This window comes from Cyanistes caeruleus, unplaced genomic scaffold (assembly GCF_971803275.1).
Source record: "Cyanistes caeruleus unplaced genomic scaffold, bCyaCae1.hap1.1 HAP1_SCAFFOLD_78, whole genome shotgun sequence".
Classification (NCBI taxonomy): domain Eukaryota; kingdom Metazoa; phylum Chordata; class Aves; order Passeriformes; family Paridae; genus Cyanistes; species Cyanistes caeruleus.
In genome coordinates, this window is record NW_028255889.1 from 2,283,984 (window position 1) to 2,302,987 (window position 19,004).

The 19,004-nt window shown below is 43.3% G+C and overlaps 1 protein-coding gene across 1 annotated transcript in view; it reads left to right on the forward strand.

The window, feature by feature from the left end:
* Positions 1-2,851: 2,851 nt before the first annotated feature.
* The window catches only part of LOC147646855 (uncharacterized), a 153,500-nt gene continuing 137,347 nt past the window's right edge, over positions 2,852-19,004 (forward strand). Inside the window, exons 1-2 of the mRNA XM_086872857.1 lie at positions 2,852-2,928; positions 3,115-4,192. Coding sequence (XP_086728983.1) covers positions 2,877-2,928; positions 3,115-4,192 — 1,130 coding nt within the window. The 5' untranslated portion in view covers positions 2,852-2,876. The remainder of the gene's footprint in view (positions 2,929-3,114; positions 4,193-19,004) is intronic.

Here is a 19,004-nt window from a genome sequence, read left to right on the forward strand (position 1 = left end):
GTGAAGAAAAGTGATGTTAAGTCAGAAAAATTTGAAATAGGAGGAAACTTGCAGGAAACATTAATGAATATATATAAGCATGCAGTATATGAGTTTAGCTTGAAGTGCTTTGTTTTGAAGGTGAGGCAGGGTGGGAAGCCTCCGTACCCTGGTGGGTTTTGCTTATGCTTTAATCATACTTAATTACTAGTAGATTATATATATAAATTTTAATTTTTTATTAAACTGTATTATTTTACAAAACTGTATTCTTTTATATATTCAGATTAGTAAATTGTATTCATTTTTAATTAAACTGCCATTAAGCCAAGGGACCTAGTTGTCAAAATTCTAATTTCATTTATAATAATATTTTAACAAAGAAGGTTGGTACAACAATATTGGTATTTAACAAACATGACACAATATGAGCTATATTAACAAAGAAGGCACCTTACAGTGACAACATTCTACTGTTCAAACTGTAAAACATCTTTGTGTACTGACCAGGAGGTCAGGATTTGCTCTTTACAATCCTGATGCTGAATGTCTCCTTAGGCAGTCTGGTCACAGAGAAAAATGAATCCCTTGCAGGCTGCCCCTGTTTGGACAACCTGCTCCTCACCCCAAGCCTCAGCATGTCTGACATGGCCCACCTGGGACTGACATCCCAAAACATTGATAACATTTCTCTTTAGAATTTTTCTTTATCATTAAAATCTAATTAATTAATAAAAATAAATTTTGATTTTTATTATAATATTGTTCTATATTTTTAGAACCTAATTTTTATATTTATATGAAAGAATTGATACATTTTTAGCAACTAAAAACATTATCGGTCCTTGGTTCAAAGTAACACAATTCCATTTTCATTAATTAATTGATCACTATTTCTCCCTCCTTATGCTAATTACACCTATTTTTAGTCCTTTAATCATATTTTTTAATAATTTTCTCAGACAGGGTAAAAGGGACCACTTTGGGGTCCATAGAAACTTTTCTGGGGAACATTTGGGGCAGTTTTGTGTCTGGGGAGGGAATTTAGAGAGAACTTGGTGGTCTGGAGGACACTTGGGGGAGCCAGGTGGGCACTTAGGGATTCTGTGGGACAATTCATGGTTTGGGGGAGCACTTGAGCGTCCAGGGGGGCGCTTGGAAGTCAGGGAGGAGAATCTGGGGGCCCTTCGGGGTCTGGGCGGGCACTTGCGAGACTGTAACGGGGAATCTATGGGCCGCGGGGGATGATGGGAGTTGTAGGCACCGGTATAATACGGTTTAATGGGGCCGCGGAGCATCACGGGAGTTATAGGCGCATCTCCACTGGATTCCGGTGGGGCGTGGGGCATGACGGGAGATGGAGTCATGGCTGGAATAGCACTCTATGGGCGCCGCGGAGCATGATGGGAGCTGTAGTCCCGGAAGTGGCTCGGAAGGCGCGTTTGGCGGTGCAGGGAAGCACTCAGAGAGAACTTTTCCGTCCGAGTTGTGATTGCAGGTCCTCGGGGCGAATGTATACGGCTCGGGAGCACTTGGGGGAACCTGGGGAGCTGTAACCGGGCTCTTTTGGGCGTGGGGCACGGCAGGAGGTTTGGGCGCGGAACCGTGTTCTGGGATGATTGGAGATGAATTCCCAGCCGTGTCTGGAAGGGGCATCTGTGGGGTCGGGAGCATTCAGGGATCCAGGGAGGCTTTGGGGGGTCCTGAACGAGCGCTGAGGGGGCACTCGGGGATCCTGGAGGGTTTGGGGGAGACTTATGGGACATATGGGGGGCGATGCCGGGGTTCTGGGGAGCACAGGGCATAATCCCAGTTCCCGACAACCTGATCTCAATTGCCCCCTGCAGCCTGCTAATCACTGGCAGGACGATCCCAGTATGATATCCCAGGATGATGTCAGTACACAGCCAGTGCAATCTCAGCCACTGCCAGGACGATCCCAGTACAAACCAGTCCCTGCCATTGCTGCCACTCCTGGGATCCCCCAGCCCTCTCTGTGTTCCCCCCTCCTGCATCTCCCCAGAGGAGCCCCAAGGGCTGGCAGTCCCCAGCCAGGGTCTCCAGCCAGCCCCAGGTTGGATCTGCAGCCCCCAGTTTTCCCAGTTTCCCTCTCCTTTTCCTCAGGCCGGGTTCCCCCCGTCCCCAGAGGGTGGGAGCAGTGGAGAGCCCCGCACTGCCCATCCCGACCTGTCCCGGCTCCGTCCCCGCTCCTGCTGTGGGCTGTGAGGGGCTCGGGAACAGGGCACTGAGGGTGTCACTGCTCCTGGGGGAGGAGGAGGAGGGATGAAAGAGGAGCAGGAGGAGGAGGAGGGACAAATGAGGATCAGGGAAAGGAGAAGGAACTACAAGGTCCAGCACTCCCTGAATTTATAGTCCCCCACCTGTGCGATCATCACCCACCATCCCACAGGTGACTGGGGAGCGGGAGCTTTGCCCAGATATCCTGGGGGGGTCCCTGGGTTGGGTTTATTTGGGGGGGGTATGTTTGGAGAATGTGGAACTCCAAAGCTGAGTGGAAAATCCTACTTGGGGGGATATTGGGGGGTCCCACCGTCCTTAAGTGGGGAGATGGAAACAGGGGGAACTTTTCGGATTCCTGGCACTCTCAGCAGCCCGGGGAGGGCAGGGACCAAGCCGACAGGTGATCCCCAGTACAAGCGTGACTCCCAGCAGCTGGGACAGGGGGGAACCCTTGAACCCCAAACAGGAGAGACCAGAGATGGGGAACTCCTGGGAGGCATTTTCAGGCTGAATCTTGGTGTTTTCTGGAGGTTTTATGGACCCCAGATGTCCGATGACTTCTAGAGATGAACACGGGCAGAGGGACCTGCAAACTCAATGTCCTCATCCCTTGTATTTCCCCAAAACAGGATTTCCCATTGCCAAACCTTGGCTGGATGGAGAGGAAGGCTGCAAGAAAGAGGAAGATGCCTCGGGACACCCAGGCAGGTGAGGAGGAAGTCAGTGCCCCTTTCCCTCTCTCTCCTGCTCCATCTCCCAGCCCAGCCTGGCCCCCGGCTGCAGGACTACCCTGTTGCCGAGGCTGTCCTGCCGGGGATGCACTGGGGGGATCTCCTTCCCCTTCCCTCTGTCACAGAGGCAAATCCCATCCTCTCCTTGTCCTTCCTCCCTCAGACAAGGAGCTGAGGATGGAGACCAGGGAGGACAAATCCCTGCAGCAGAACCTTGTGGAAGAGGCTGATTTGAGCAGTTCCACAGTGCAGGAATCCAATGGGGAGGAAAAGCCCCGGAGATCCCGCAGGAGGAGAAGCTCCAAACCCATCCCAGGGTGCTCTGAGGAGGAAAGACCCACCCTGTGCAGGGAAGGCGGCCGGAGATCCAGCCGGGGCTCTGAGCTGGTAGTCCATGAGCAGCTTCACAAAGGGCAGAAGCGCTACAAGTGCTTGGAGTGTGGGAAGAGCTTCAGCCAGAGCAACAGCCTGATCTGCCACCAGATGATCCACACTGGGGAATGGCCCTACAAGTGTGGGAAATGTGGGAAGGGCTTCAGCTTTAACTCCAAACTCATCATCCACCAGCGCAGCCACACTGGGGAGAGGCCCTACGAGTGTCCCGAGTGTGGAAAGAGTTTTCGGATCAGCTCCAGTCTCCTCGTGCACCAGAGGATTCACACAGAGGAGAGGCCCTTCCGCTGCCCTGACTGTGGGGAGGGCTTCAAGCACAGCTCCACCCTCACCATTCACCGGCGCATCCACACTGGGGAGAGGCCCTTCAAGTGTGGGGAATGTGGGAAGAGCTTCAGACGGAGGTCCCACCTGATCCGCCACCAGAGGACCCACTCCGGGGAATGTCCCTATGAATGTGAGGAATGTGGGAAGAGCTTCAGCCGGAGCTCCCAACTGACCATCCATCAGATGATCCACACTGGGGAGAGGCCCTACGAGTGTCCAGAATGTGGGAAGAGGTTTCAGACCAGCTTCCAGTTCCTCAGGCACCAGCAGATTCACACGGATGAGAGGCCCTTCCGCTGCCCTGACTGTGGGGAGCGCTTCAAGCAAAACTCCCACCTCATCACCCACCGGCGCATCCACACTGGGGAGAGGCCTTATAAGTGTGACGAATGTGGGAAGGGGTTCAGCCAGAGCTCTAGCCTCAGTACCCACAAACGCATCCACACCGGGGAGAGGCCCTATGAGTGTCCCCAGTGTGGGAAGAACTTCTCAGACAGCTCTCAATTGACCAGACATAAACGGAGGCACCACTAAGGGAAGCCCTGCAAGTGCTCCAAGTGCAGGAAGAGCTTCGTGCGCTGCTCCAACTCCATCCCCCATCAGTGGACCCACGTTGGGCAGAGCCCTGATGGCCCATGTTCCCTGTGATCTGTGTTGGGAAGACACTGGGCTGGTGGTCATTTTGGTTTTGTTCTAATTATCTTTAGATTCATCTTCATCCCTTTGGAACAGACTAAATTGGGGTAAAAATCAACAAATTAATGGCATCTAATTAATCAATGGCACCTAAAACCTCACATTTTACTAGTGCTTCAAGAGCAACTGGGAATCAGGGAGCTACTTGAGAGTATTTAGGGGTTGTGGGGTATTTGGAGTTGTCTCCATTTCTTGGCACTCAAAGAGATGAGGGGCTTCAATCTGTCACCTCAAGACCTCTCAGTGCCTCTGAATGCTACTCAGTCCCACCCCAAAATTATTCAATTCCACCCCCCCTCCAGCTATGATGCCCTTAGTTTTAGCTTTCATTTTTTTCATATTCTGCACTGCCTAGGTTTGTAGTTTTGAACTTCATATTAATTGTTAGTGTCAGAAAAAATTAATCCACAAACACCAGAGGTTTATATGCAAAAAGGAGATAGAGGAGTGCTTTCAATTTTTTCAAATAAAGGGAGAGGCCATGGGGCATTCCCCTGGGATCTCTCTAATTTTTGGAGGGCGCAGCCTCCCTTTTATCCCAATTCCAGGCCGTACGTCCCTTCTCCCTTTCCCCATAGGCTGAGGGATTTGAGAGGTACAGACTTCCTGGTACACATGATACCTGAGATACCATCCCCCCTCCCCCCAGTGCATAATCTCCTTCTTAGTTCTCAGCCCTCTTGGAATTTTATGGTGTTTCCCCAGTGTCTCTTTCATCTTTCAGTTGAATCCATCCCATTGTTTCTGTTATCTCTCAGTGATAGTTTCATTTTATCGGCAGACTCACAGCTTGTTTGTAAAGACAAGTGTCACTCTGACAGTATAAGGTTTTAAAATCTTAGAAAATTTGGGGACTTAGAAAGAAAGTTAGGTTTGGTGAGCCCGGGAAGAGTAGGTCCTGGGAAGTGTTAGGCCTTGTACTTGCTAAAGATCATGTCAAACTGCACCTGTGTAATTGGTATATGATGAATGATACAATTGTTAGATGTGATTAGATATAATTATTGTTTAAAGAACATGAGGAACAATGTTAGGGGGTTGAGGGGGATCAGGAGCAATCCATGCTTGGGTAAAAACAATGCATACAATAGAACAATGTAAGTTTAATAATATGAAAGTTATATAATGATAGAGTATAAAAGTATGTTCAACTCAAAACCAAGTCAGGTCAGATTTGGGTATGTGTACCCCTGACACCCAGAGCTCTTAATAAAGCACCTTAATTTAATCATTCTGTGATTATGTGTGTTCCTGAACACTAACATTTTGGCGACCCCAGATGGGACCTTGTGAGTGCTGCTGAGCAAACTCACGACCCGATCACGCTCCAGCTGGCACCAAGGAATTCTTGGGGACCCCATCAGCTGCGACCGTCTCTGCTGCTCACAATTTCCCCAGGAGAGAAAGGTAAGGTGCTTTACTGTGGGGGTCAGAAAACCAGCTGATTCAGAGATCCTGGCTCTCCCTTGGAGGCAAGGCACTTTCTCTCAGAGAGAGAAAAGTATTACTCCCAGAAATCTTTGAGTTAGTTGCCTAGGCGCCGTCTGTCAGACAACTGCAATAGTGTTGCAGATCCAGCATTTGTGGTATATTGTAGTTATAATATGGAGAAACTTAAAGGGATTTTGGGCAGCAATGCTCCCATACCAGATACTTCTCCTTTGGGTGCTTATTAGCACGTTGGAAACAAGGTAACTTTGGGGAAGAATTACATAAGACTAAGATAATTTCGGCCAAATCTTCCCACAGAAAAAGACCCCAGCAACCCCGTCTCTTCTGTTGGTAGCTATAACCCCCTCTTCTCTCGCTTTACTTTGTTTTCTTTATCTCACCCTCTCTTCCTCTCCTCTCTCGCATAACCCTTGTTGGCACTAAAATAAAGGTACATTATTGTTGTTGTGATTTAAACTGAAATCCCTTGTGTCCGTCTTGCACTCTGAGATCAAACAAACCTCTCACGAGTCCCACTCGCGTTAGCGAATCTTGGCATTTAAACTGGAGTCACGGACAGGATTTCTGACAGACAGAAGGGGCTGCAGGTTTGTTGTGCAGTCTGTATTAGGGGAAGGACATTTTGCTCCAGTTGCACCCAGCCCGACACTCCCAAAAGAGTGAGCGGTGTCTGGAAAGCAAGAGGGGCAACTTGAATTTCCCGCAAATTGCACACGCCGAGGTGAAAAGCACCCCGCACTCACTTGAGGGCTCTGTCTGCAGAATTTCGCAAAAGATCTCTTAGTGCAAAAGGGCTGGATTGTTTTTGTTGTTGTGTGTATGAATTTTGACTGCTTGGTGTAGCAAAGAGACAATCAGAATTTTAAACTGAAGGAGTGCCTCCCAAGCAGATTTTTCCTTTTTACCCATACAGGGAAGCAAAAATTTGTGTGTGTGTGTGTGTAATTTAAGTTGATACCTCCCTGTAGTGGTTTTTCCCTCTGTAAAAATGACTGAAAATGGCTGCAGAAGTTAAAGCTGCATTTTATGCATGTTATGCTTTGTTAGCAAAACACAGTGCCAAACCTCCAGGAGGGAAAGGTTCATGCTTAATAATTGGTTTAATTTGGAAAATGTGATTGATAGACTATGTTTTTTTTACAACATGAAACAGAATTTAAACTGGGCAAAAATAAAACTCTACTCTGCTCATTTTTGGGAGCTTGTCTTACAGCAGCTATAGAAACTTGCTTTAAGTGAAGAAGTTAGGAAAGAACTATAATAGACTCCCTCCAAAACCTAGTTAAAATTTTGCAAAAACAATTGGATGAAGAAAGGAGTAAGATCAATCTGTTGTGAGTAGCCCTCCATGATAAAAATTCAAAAAATGCTGACTTGCTAAAGGAAACAAGAGAGGGAAACCCCTCTCATTAATCAAATTTACCCTCAAAAGGAGCTAACTTGGATAAAATTGTGGGGAACACTGGTGTCTTAGTTTGAAACCTCTAATTAAAAGACAATATAATATAATTATATCAATAATGAAAAGGATCCGCATATAACGACTGAAAATAAAGAAAAAGAAAAAAAAAAAAAAAAAAAAGGGAGTACGGGAGTCTGCCTCATGAGTCAGAGACAGAATATGTATTCTGAGTGTCTCTTACTGGAGGTGATTAAATTCGATTGAGAGAACAGGAAGCCAGTGGGTACTGGGGACATGGAGTCTTCGTAACAACAGGAGACAGATATAACCCATGGTCCCTAAATCAGCATGCAGCTTATCAGGCAGAGGGGCTAAACCCCTTGGAAAGGGGGGACCCTATAGCTATAGTTGGTACCCCCAACCAACTACTGGAAAACATTCACAAAGTTGCCTGCTTGAAAATGATACACAAAAGAAAATTAATTGCTGGTTCTAAATCACCAGTGTTGTTACCTGTGAAAACTGAAATTATGATCTCTTTAATTCAAGGCCTTCCAGAATCACTTAATCCTACAGCAATTTTTCTCATAAAAAACCCCCAAAACCATAGCAGCTATAACCCCTGTGGAGAGACTAGATAGATTTCTTGGGAACCCGACTGATTGACCTGGTTCCGCTGATCCTGGGTTTACTCCCTTCACCACCCCCTCTCAGCCGACAGGTTCACAACTGCGTTCTCCTGCTAGGAACCATAAAATTTGGACATGGAGCAAAGTTGCAAAAGAGTTAATTAATTACAGTAGAAATTATGGACCTGTAAAAATCCCAGAAGAAAAATCAGAGAAAGCAAAGGGTGTTAGATACATTGGTTCTCTTAATGAAAACCCAGAAAAGAGAAAACAAATCTCTAACCACCAGTACTGGTGGTCACTAAGGATAAAGAAGAGGGTCCCCAGAAACATAATGGATGACTTATCACTTAAAAGTTGAGTAAAGTAGTTTCTAATTAACACTGTCCCAAGTTCATTGTATCGAATGCCCCATTGTATAACCCAGCACACCTCTACAGGCTCTGGGCTGTGAGCCAAAGCAGTCTCCTTCTCAGCTTCTGGGAGTGGAGCCCAAACAGCCTCAAACCCCAAATCAGGGAAACTGGTAACTCTGCCTCTCATGGGTGAGCAGAGAGGTGGAGGTTGGTTGTATTTAAAATGCTCACTAGAAATAACAAAACTGGAGACATACTGATTTTAGCAATGGTGGGTCCCAAACGTGCGCCTATTACTTCTGTAGTTAATGCTAGAGCCCAAATTTCTGTGTTGACCAATACAGACTAGTACAGGATTTGAGAGCAATAAATGCAATAACTAAAGATATTTACCCAGTGGTAGCTAATCCTTGCACATTGTTAACATCCATAAAAGAGAAATATAAATGGTTTACTGTAATTGATTTAAAAGATGCCTTTTTCTGCATACCCCTTGACAAATATATATGATAAAAATATATGAGATAAATATATGAGACAAATATATGAGATAACACACTTAATGTATCTCAATTTTTCTGCATACCCTTGACAAAGAAAGTAGGAAACTACTTGCCTTTGAGTGGGAAAATCCAGAAAATGGAAGGAAAACTCAGCTCACCTGGACACACCTCCCACAAGGATACAAGAACAGTCCAACCCTATTTGGAAGCCAGCTATTTAAGGAGCTGGAGATTTGGACTGAGAATGAGCAAGTACTGAGAGAACAATACCTGCTGTTACAGTATGTTGATGATATACTGACAATTACAGAAGAGAAAACAACCTGCATAAAGGTAACAATTGAAATTTTAAATCAGCTGGGAATGGAAGGATATCAGGTGTCTAAAGAGAAGGCACAAATTGCCTGGCAAACTGTGATTTACATGGGATGTGAAATCTCACAAGGGCAACATAAGCTGGGTACTGATCATATTCAAGCTATTTGTGCTATTCCAGAACCCCAGAACCTGCATGAGCTGCGAGTTTTCCTTGGGATGACAGGGTGGTGCCACCTGTGGATCATGGATTATGGACTAATTGCAAAACCCCTGTATGAAGCCCAGAAGACGCAGCCGTTTACCTGGGGCAAACCACAGAAGGAGACCTTCCTCAAACTGAAGGAGGCATTGACAACGGCTCCGGCATTAGGATTGCCTGATTTACCCAAAGATATTCACCTGTTTGTGCATGAAAGACTACACTAGCACTGGGAGTGCTGACCCAACCTTTGGGAGGCTGGAAAAGGCCGGTAGGCTACTTCTCCAAACAACTTGACAATGAGAGTGCCGGATGGCCTTCGTGCCTGTGGGCAGTCGCAGCCACTGTGATGCTGATACAAGAAGCCAGGAAACTCACAATGGGTAGAGACATAGATGTCTACGTGCCACACATGGTGACCACTGTTTTAGAACAAAAGGGGGGCCATTGGCTATCTCCAAGCAGGATGATGAAATTCCAGGTAATCCTGACTGAGCAGGATGATGTCACACAAAAGACAACTAACCTCTTGAATCCAGCTTTGTTCCTGGCTACCACAACTGAAGAAGGCCCATTAGAGCACAACTGTGTAGAAGTAATAGAGTACACCTATTTGGCAAGAGAAGACCTGAAAGACATCCCACTAGAGCAAGCAGAGTGAGAGCTATTCACAGATGGAAGCAGCTTGGTGGAGAACGGGACCAGATACGCTGAATATGCGGTAACAATAGTCAGTACAATAGCGGAGGCAAAAGCAAATACCAAATACAAATCACCAAATTCATCTGCCCAGAGGGCAGAACTGGTTGCCTTAAGCAGATCACTAGAATTGAGTAAAGGGAAAAGGGTAAAGATATGGACTGACTCAAAGTATGCTTTTGGAGTAGTGTCTTCTCAAGGTACACATGTTAAACATCAAGATACAGTCCTGCAATTGATAAAAGCAATACAAAAACCTGAACAAGTAGCAATTATACAGTGTAAAGCACACCAATCAAGAAACTCCAAAATTTGTGAGGAAAATCGAAAAGCAGACTGGACAGCTCGACAGATTGCTTGAGAAGTGCAAACAACAATGGCATTGATACCTTTAAATGTTAATGTATCTCAATGTAATTTGCCTCCAAAACCAAAATATTCAGTAGAAGATGAGAAATTGGGACATTAGCTAAATGCACAAAATAATTCAGAAGAGTGGTATGTAACTGCACAAAGACAAATAGTGTTAACCCCCTTGATAATGAGAGAAGTTCTACAAATTAAACATAACAAATGCCATTGGGGTGCAGAAACATTGGTAAAATTGCTAAAACAAAAATTAATCTTGGTATGGGTGCTAACAATGGCAAAATCAACTCAGTGGCTAGACACAGGCAGAGCTAGGAAGGATTAAGATAGGAATAGAATCAAGATGACACTTGGCAAGAACCCTTTAGTAGAGTGAAATTTGGGTGGGCCCTAGAGTCTTTGCTCGGTCCTATAGCAAGCTATCAGAATAAAGAAATGTTGTACAAACTTACAGGTCAGGTAGATAAATTAGCAAGAGTGACCTGAGAAAGATTTAAAGAACTAAACGTACAATTACAATTTACTACTCCTGAAAGAGCATGGAGTGTGTGGGTTTTTTAAAGGGATGGATTGATCATTGCTGCATCCACATCCCAAATGTAACTGCAGATGTAGAATATGACATCAATCAGTTGCAACAAATAGAGCATGGAGCACAGGAAGAACAAAAGGATTTGACTACAATTGGTTAGGCAGAATCTTCAAAGGGTTAGGGTGGAATGTGAGGTCGTGGAGTAAATCTATCATTGAGAGTGCCATAATCTTACTAATTGTATTCTTAGCAATTTGGTTAGTTTGCAGCATCTTCAAGGTAGAAATACAGAAGAAAATGTCCTGGAACCAGAAAATAATAAAGGCACTGATGTGAGATCCACCATCTTCTGGTTCTCCAGTTCCTGACAGCATCCAGGACAGCTCACCTGGATGAGGTTTACATCAATCAAGGATTCAAAGAACATCAAGTATAAACTCAGAAGCAAAGAACTGTATCAAGTGAAAACATTTGCACTTATAGTGAAGTGAAAATGCTTTCATTTTGATATGTAATATCAAATATATAATACAAATATGTAATGATAGTAAAAGGTCTCAAAATCTTAGAAAATGCAAGGACTTAGAAAGTTAGGTTTGCCAAGCCTGGGAAAAGTTGGCCCTGGGAAATGTTAGGCCTTGTACTTGCTAAAAATCAGGTCAAAACTGCACCTGTGTAATCAGTAGATGATCATGATACAATTGTTAGATGTGATTAGCTATAATTATTGTTTAAAGAACATGAGAATGTTGGGGGGCTGGGGGGGATCAGGAGAAATCCATGCTTGGGTAAAAACAATGCATACAATAGAACAACGTAAGTTTAATAATTAATATATAAGTTATATAATAACAGAGTATAAAACATGTTCAACTCAAAACCAAGATGGGTCAGATTTGGGTATGTGAACCCCTGACACCCAGAGCTCTTAATAAAGTCCCTGCATACAATCATTTGTGATTATGTGTGTTCCTGAACGCTAACAATTTCATCAGATTTTACTGGAATTTTCTGGGATTTTTCTGGAATTTTGTGGGATTTTTCTTGAATTGTGTGGGATTTTTCTTGAATATTGTGGGGTTTGGAGAAGATTTAGGGACTTGTGGGATTTTTCTGGAATTTTGTGGGATTCTCATGAAATTTTGTGGGATTTTGAGGAGACTTGAAGAATTCTAAGGGATTTTCCTTAGATTTTGTGGAAATTTGTGGAGATATTGTGGAATATTTCTGGAATTTGGTAGCATTTTGAGAAGATTTAGGGGATTTTGTGGGATTTTTTTTCAATTTTGTGGGATTTTTGTGGAAGTATGTGAGACTTTGAACAAATGAAAATAATTTTGTGGGATGTTTCTTGAATTTTGTGGGATTTTTGTGAATGTTCTAGAATTGCCTAAAATTTTGTAGGATTTTTTAAAATTATTTTTGTGGGATTTTTCGGAAATTTTGTGGGACTTTTCTGGAATTTTGAAGGATTGTTCTCGAATTTTATGGGATATTCAGGCAATTTTGTGGGATTTTTCTGGAATTTTGTGGGATGTTTCTGGAATTTGGTAGGGTTTTGAGGAGATTTAGGGAATTTTTTGTGATTTTTCTGCAATTTACCAGGATATTGATGAGATTTTGTGGGATTTCTCTGGAATTACGTGGGATTTTTCTGGAATTTGGAAATATTTTGAGGAGATTTAGGGAATTTTGTGGGATTTTTTTGAATATTAGTGGGATATTGAGATTTTTTGGGATGTTTCTGTAATTTTATGGGATTTTTCTTGAATTTTGTGAGGTTTTCCAAGGATTTTGTGAGATTTTTCTGGAATATCGTCAAACTTGGCGGAGATATTGTGGGATTTTTCTGGATTTTTTTTGAATTTTCCAGGAGTTTTGTTGGAAGTGGAGGAGATTTTGTGGGATGTTTCTGGAATTTGGTGGGATTTTTCTGAAATTTTGTGGGATTTTCCTTGAATGATGTGGGATTTTTTTCTAGATTTTCTGGGAATTTGTGCAGATTTTGTGGGATGTTTTGTTATTTAGTGGGGTTTTGAGAAGATGTAGGGAATTTTGTGGGATTTTTCAGGAATTTGTGGGATTTTTCTTAAATTTTGTGGGATGTTTCTGGAATTTTGTAGGATTTTGAGGAGACTTGAAGAATTTTGAGGGATTTTTCTTAGAATTTGTGGAAATTTGTAAAGATCTTGTGGGATGTTTCTGGAATTTTGTGGATTTTTCTTCAATCTTGTGGGATTTTTCTGTAATCTTGTGAAATTTTTCAGGATTTTTTCAGAAATTTGTGGAGATTTAGTGAAATATTTCTGGAATTTGGTAGGGTTTCCTGACGATTTATGGAATTTTGTGGAATTTTTATTGAATTTGTTAGGATTTTTCTGGAATTGTGTGGGATTTTGAGGAAATGTTTTGGAATTTTGTGGGATGTTTGTGGATTTTTGTGGGATGTTTGTGGAATCTTCTAGGCTTTTTCTGGAATTTTGTAGAAAATTGGAGAAAATTTTGTGGGATGTTTCTGGAATTTGGTAGCGTTTTGAGAAGATTTAGGGAATTATGTTGGATTTTTCAGGAATTTAGTGGGATATTTCTGGAATTTTGTGGGATTTTCCTTGAATTTTGTGTGACATTTCCTGAATTTTGTGGAATTTTTTTGGCATGTTGTGGAATGTTTTGGCATTTTGTGGGATTTTAGGGAGACTTGAAGGATTTTGAGAGATTTTTCTTAGATTTTCTGGAAATTGGAGGAGATTTTGTGGGATGTTTCTGGAATTTGGTGGGGTTTTTGTGGCATTTTGTGGCATTTTGAGGGACTTGAAGAATTTTGAGGGATTTTTCTGAGATTTTGTGGAAATTTGTAAAGAATTTTTTGGGATGTTTCTGGAATTTCATAGCGTTTTGGAAAGATTTAGGGTATTTTGTGGGATTTTTCTTCAATCTTGTGGTATTTTTCTGCAATTGTGTGGAAATTGGAGGAGATTTTGTGGGATTTTTTGGAATTTGGTAGGGTTTTGAGAAGATTTAAGGAATTTTGTGGCATTTTTGTGGAGTTTTGTTGGCCTTTTGTCCTTCTTTAAGGCCAATTTAGGAGGAAAACTCCAAGTGGGGGTTTCCCCAGGGAAATGACCCCTCCCCCCCCAACTGTTCCGGGAAAGGAAAAGAATTTCCTTGGAGAGAAGTGGGAGAAGCTGTTTATTTAACAGAAATTGAATAATATTAAATAAGAAAACCTCTCGCTGTTGAATGGGATGGCAAATCTAGGAAGAAAAGTCCTTTTCATGTGCTGTAGCTCGGCTCGCTCAGGTTCTTATCAGTCCTTTCGGCGCTGGAAAGTGCCGAGGCCCAGGCCCCGGTGGGCCACAGGCGTGAGCTCCCGGGGTTTGGCTGCGTGTTCGGTCCAGAGCAGGCTTGCACAGATGCAGGTAAAAAGGGAAAAAACAAAGGTCCAGGGAACTCCTCTGCCTCAGCTAGCTAAAACTAACTAAAAGCCAGAGAGAAGCTGTGTCCTGCAGTGTGTCCGTGCTGCAGACACCACAGTCCAGGAGCGGGATGTGGGGGAGTGATGTTTTCTTTCAACACAAATTGCGCACTTCTTCTTCCGCCCCCTTCGCTCTCAGAGCCAGGCTTAAAGGTGCACAACTTAATATATAACATAAACCAGACGACTGGGGATACCAGGATCATAAAGTCACCCCAGGACAGCTCTATATATGACCTTTTTATTATTATTTTTTTTCCTACCAACTGGCCTCCTTTTCAGACACCTTAAGTCTTTTTAGCAAGAAAATTAAGCAGCTTTACAGTAGCCTCTTCAACCACTTTTTGTCCCCCTGACAAAAGCAAATCATCCACATCCTGCAACATCCTAACTCCTGAGGCTGGAGTAAACTCTCTTAATATTTTCTGCAAAGCTTGCCCAAACAAAACCAGTGACGCCGGATATCCCTGTGGGAGGACTGTCCATGTCAAATGTTGTTGTACCATTTTCCTTCCTTTTGTTCCAGTCATTTTCCTTTTAAACATGTTCCAGTTCAGTGGCAAGCAATGCCACTGCCTAAAGCCAATCACATTTTTTGTTTTAGTAACCAATTGCTCCCTGTCCCAATTTTTCGCATCAAGTCCATCTTAGGCGTAGGGAGGTGACTAAAAAATTAACCAAGGAAAGATAATAAAATACTTTCCCCTCAAGTTTTCCTACAGCCCCCACAGAGGAAGCTGCATGAGAAATACCTGGGCCTGCATAGGGACAGCACCAGCCCCGCACGGCAGCAGCTGCAGAATCGGCCTCAGAACTGAATCCTGCCAATTCTGCCTTTTTACAACAAAACACACAAAAAGCAGAAGGGGCACGGTGAGACACAAACTTTGAAGAATTTAAGATTCTAGAGAAGCTGAGGCCTTAATTAAAAAGAAGCCTTGCTAACTCTAATTAAAATCAATAGATGGGCCTTGCTAAAATTAAAGGTAGATAAAGAGGATGTCGCTCTATTAGGAACGGCGAGAAGAACGACACAGACTCTCTTGGGAGTCGATCAGGAGAATTTCTCTCTGGTTTATTACCTCAGGTCTTTTTTATAGACCGATACGTGAAAAGTACAGAAAAGAAACTCTTATTGGTTAGTAAACTAACACATCACTATCATTGGTCAGTGGGGTACACCACCCCTCGACCTTCTCTTGCAAGAAAACAAGGAACAGACAAACAGCACCTGCAAGGCTGTTTTCTGTCTCTGAGGATTGTTTTAATTCCTCCTCATGATTTCCCAGGCCACTTTCTCAGGCAAGACTGAGAAAGCTATGTGGCCTGCAATTTCCATAGGCACCGTGCTCTCTGTTTCAGTTAGCATCCACAAGAGGCCTTGCTAAAATAGAGGTTAAGCATTGGCTAATAACTAATTGTCAACTTTATGCTTGTTCAGTTGGGCTTATAGTGAGAAATAAAGTATCTGGTAAAGAACTTCAAGAACATAAGACAGTTGCAAATCAGAAACTCATTGAAGATATGAAACAAGGAGCCCAGCCAAGGGTCCATTTGTCACTTTGCATTGAAAAGGTTGAAAGGGCAGAACGAGGAAGAGCCATATCCCTTCCTCCCTTCTGTGACCCCTCCTCAGAAAAAGACCACTGACCCATTTCAAGGATCATGCTTAACTGCTTTTTTTCCTAAGTAGCATAGGAAGTGAAAAGTTGGTGGGAACTGGGTCATGAATATGTATTTGTATTCAATACTTCTGTAAATAAAAAGCCTGTATTCACCTGTGCTTGGGGCCGTGTGTATTAAGGGGTGACCTGACACATCAGCCCAGTGCTGTGAATAAACATACACTTTTTAATCCTAAAACAGTTAAGGAGTCTTTGTCTTTCTCAGTTGGATATTGATACCAGATCATATCCATGTTTTAGTAAATCAGCCTTAAAATGAATCCAAAAATTGTATGTGGAAAAAGGAAAAGAATTTGGGGGTTTGGGAAGAGTAGGATGGGTTTTGTTAACAGCAAATAGGAAAAAGCACCAACAGAAGGAACAATTGTTTTTGGAACACTCCCATGTGGAGTGACAGAAGAAGGTTATAGTCTTGAGCTCAGATTTGTTTGTACAAGTGAAAAAACAACAACAAGAACAATGATGATAATGATTATAATAATGATGATAATGATGATAATGATAATGATAATGATAATGATAATGATAATGATAATGATAATAATAATATAACACAATAATATATATTTATATACATAATTAAAAATTGATAATTTGAAATAATGTTGACAGTACTGATTTGTGAGCTTTGGCTGCTCACTGTAACACTAAGCACCCTACAAAAAAGGACTGGCAAAGACCCAAATGTCAGTGGTAAACTTTTGTGAATTGTATACATGGAATAAAGGAGGAAGGGGTGAAATTGGCTGTTTTTATAGGGTTTGGTGATACTATGATGCAGAATGCTCTGTCTGTTCCTGTGAAAAACACACTGATTAAGACTGCTGGGTTTTTCATGTACCAGACTCTCTACAAGCTGCAGGATTGGTTGAACAGGTGAAGGAGTTGTTAAGAGAGCAGTTGATAAAATGAGGAAATGGGAACCTGTCCTGGTGGAGAACCCATCTCCCAGATGTGTTCCATGCCCTTAACAATGGGCCCACTGGGGAAATGGAAACCCCTGGGTGTGCAGGGCTGCACCCAATTTGCAAACACAACCATGGACAGTGAGACTTGGACTGCCTGGGAAATGGTTCTGGGTGTGATGGCCCCTGACAGGGCCACCCCAGAGGCTGCAGGGCTGGACCTTCATGCACTGGAATTAATTAGGAAAAAGCCAAAGCAAATGAAAGTTAACAATACAAGAATAGGAATTCAGATTCCTCCAGGATGCTTTGGTTTGGTAACTGCTCACTTGAGCTTGGCCTTGCAAAGTGTTGATGTCATGGGAGGAGGAATTGATGCAGATTATCAAGGAAAAATTGATGTAAGTCTGTTAAACAATAATGAACAAGATTTTATTTTCCAACCCCATGGCAGGGTATTACAGTTATTAATACTGCAGTTTTAAAAACAATTGTGAAAGAAGGACATCTACCTCAAATCACCTCTGTTCATGGAGATCAAGAGTTTGGATGCACCAGTCCTAATAATTGGTCCAGAGGCCAAATGGCCCTCCAGAGGCAGCTGAAGGAACAGCTCTGGGGAAAGACAACAGTGTTTGAATCCTGAGACCTGGGCAGGAACAATGGGAATATATCCCTGCAGCCAAGTGTTCTCTGCCACAACAAGCTGATGTTATGGGATATTGTTTTACAGATGCTGCCAGAGCAAATTACCCTGTTTGGCCCAACGACCCCTTTGGAAAATGCTCTGATCTACGGGGCTCCATGTGAAGGCTGATGTGACACTGAGGGACTTCCACACCAATTCCAGACAGGAGCCTGGGTGCCCGTCAGGGACTGGGACCTGGCACTTCTTCAGCCGAAGGGGAGAGGATCCCAGTTTCCAGCTCCTGGCTGGAATTGGTGTGCAAGTCCCTCAGTGTCACATCAGCCTTCACATGGAGCCCCGTGGATCAGAGCATTTTCCAAAGGGGTCGTTGGGCCAAACAGGGAGATTTGCTCTGGCAGCATCTGTAAAACAATATTGACTTTTTCTGGCAGAGAACACTTGGCTGCAGGGACATATTCCCATTCTTCATGCTCAGGTTTCAGGATTCAAACAGTGTTGTCTTTCCCCAGAGCTGTTCCTTCAGCTGCCTCTGGAGGGCCATTTGGCCTCTGGACCCACACTCTGGACCAATTATTAGGACTGCTGCATCCAAACCTTTTATCTCCACAAACAGTGCTGATTGGAGGTGGATCTCCTTCTTTCACAATCGTTTTTAAACTGCAATATCAATATTTGTGATAACCTGTCATGGGGTTGAATAATCCAATCTTGTTCATTCATTTTTAACAGAATTTCTTTAATTTCTCCTTCATAATCTGCATCAATTCCTCCTCCCATGACATCAACACTTTGCAAGGCCAAGCTCAAGTGAGCAGTTACCAAACCAAAGCGTCCTGGAGGAATCTGAATTCCTATTCTTGTATTGTTAACTTTCATTTGCTTTGGCTTTTTCCTAATTAATTCCAGTGCATGAAGGTCCAGCCCTGCAGCCTCTGGGGTGGCCCTGTCAGGGGCCATCACACCCAGAACCATTTCCCAGGCAGTCCAAGTCTCACTGTCCATGGTTGTGTTTGCAAATTGGGTGCAGCCCTGCACACCCAGGGGTTTCCATTTCCCCAGTGGGCCCATTGTTAAGGGCATGGAACACATCTGGGAGATGGGTTCTCCACCAGGACAGGTTCCCATTTCCTCATTTTATCAACTGCTCTCTTAACAACTCCTTCACCTGTTCAACCAATCCTGCAGCTTGTAGAGAGTCTGGTACATGAAAAACCCAGCAGTCTTAATCAGTGTGTTTTTCACAGGAACAGACAGAGCATTCTGCATCATAGTATCAACAAACCCTATAAAAACAGCCAGTTTTATCCGTTCCTCCTTTATTCCTTGTATAAAATTCACAAAGTTTACCACTGACATTTGGGTCTTTGCCAGTTCTTTTTTGTAGGGTATTTAGTGTTACAGTGAGCAGCCAAAGCTCACAAATTGGTATTTTCAGCATTATTTCACATTATTGAGTTTTGGTTA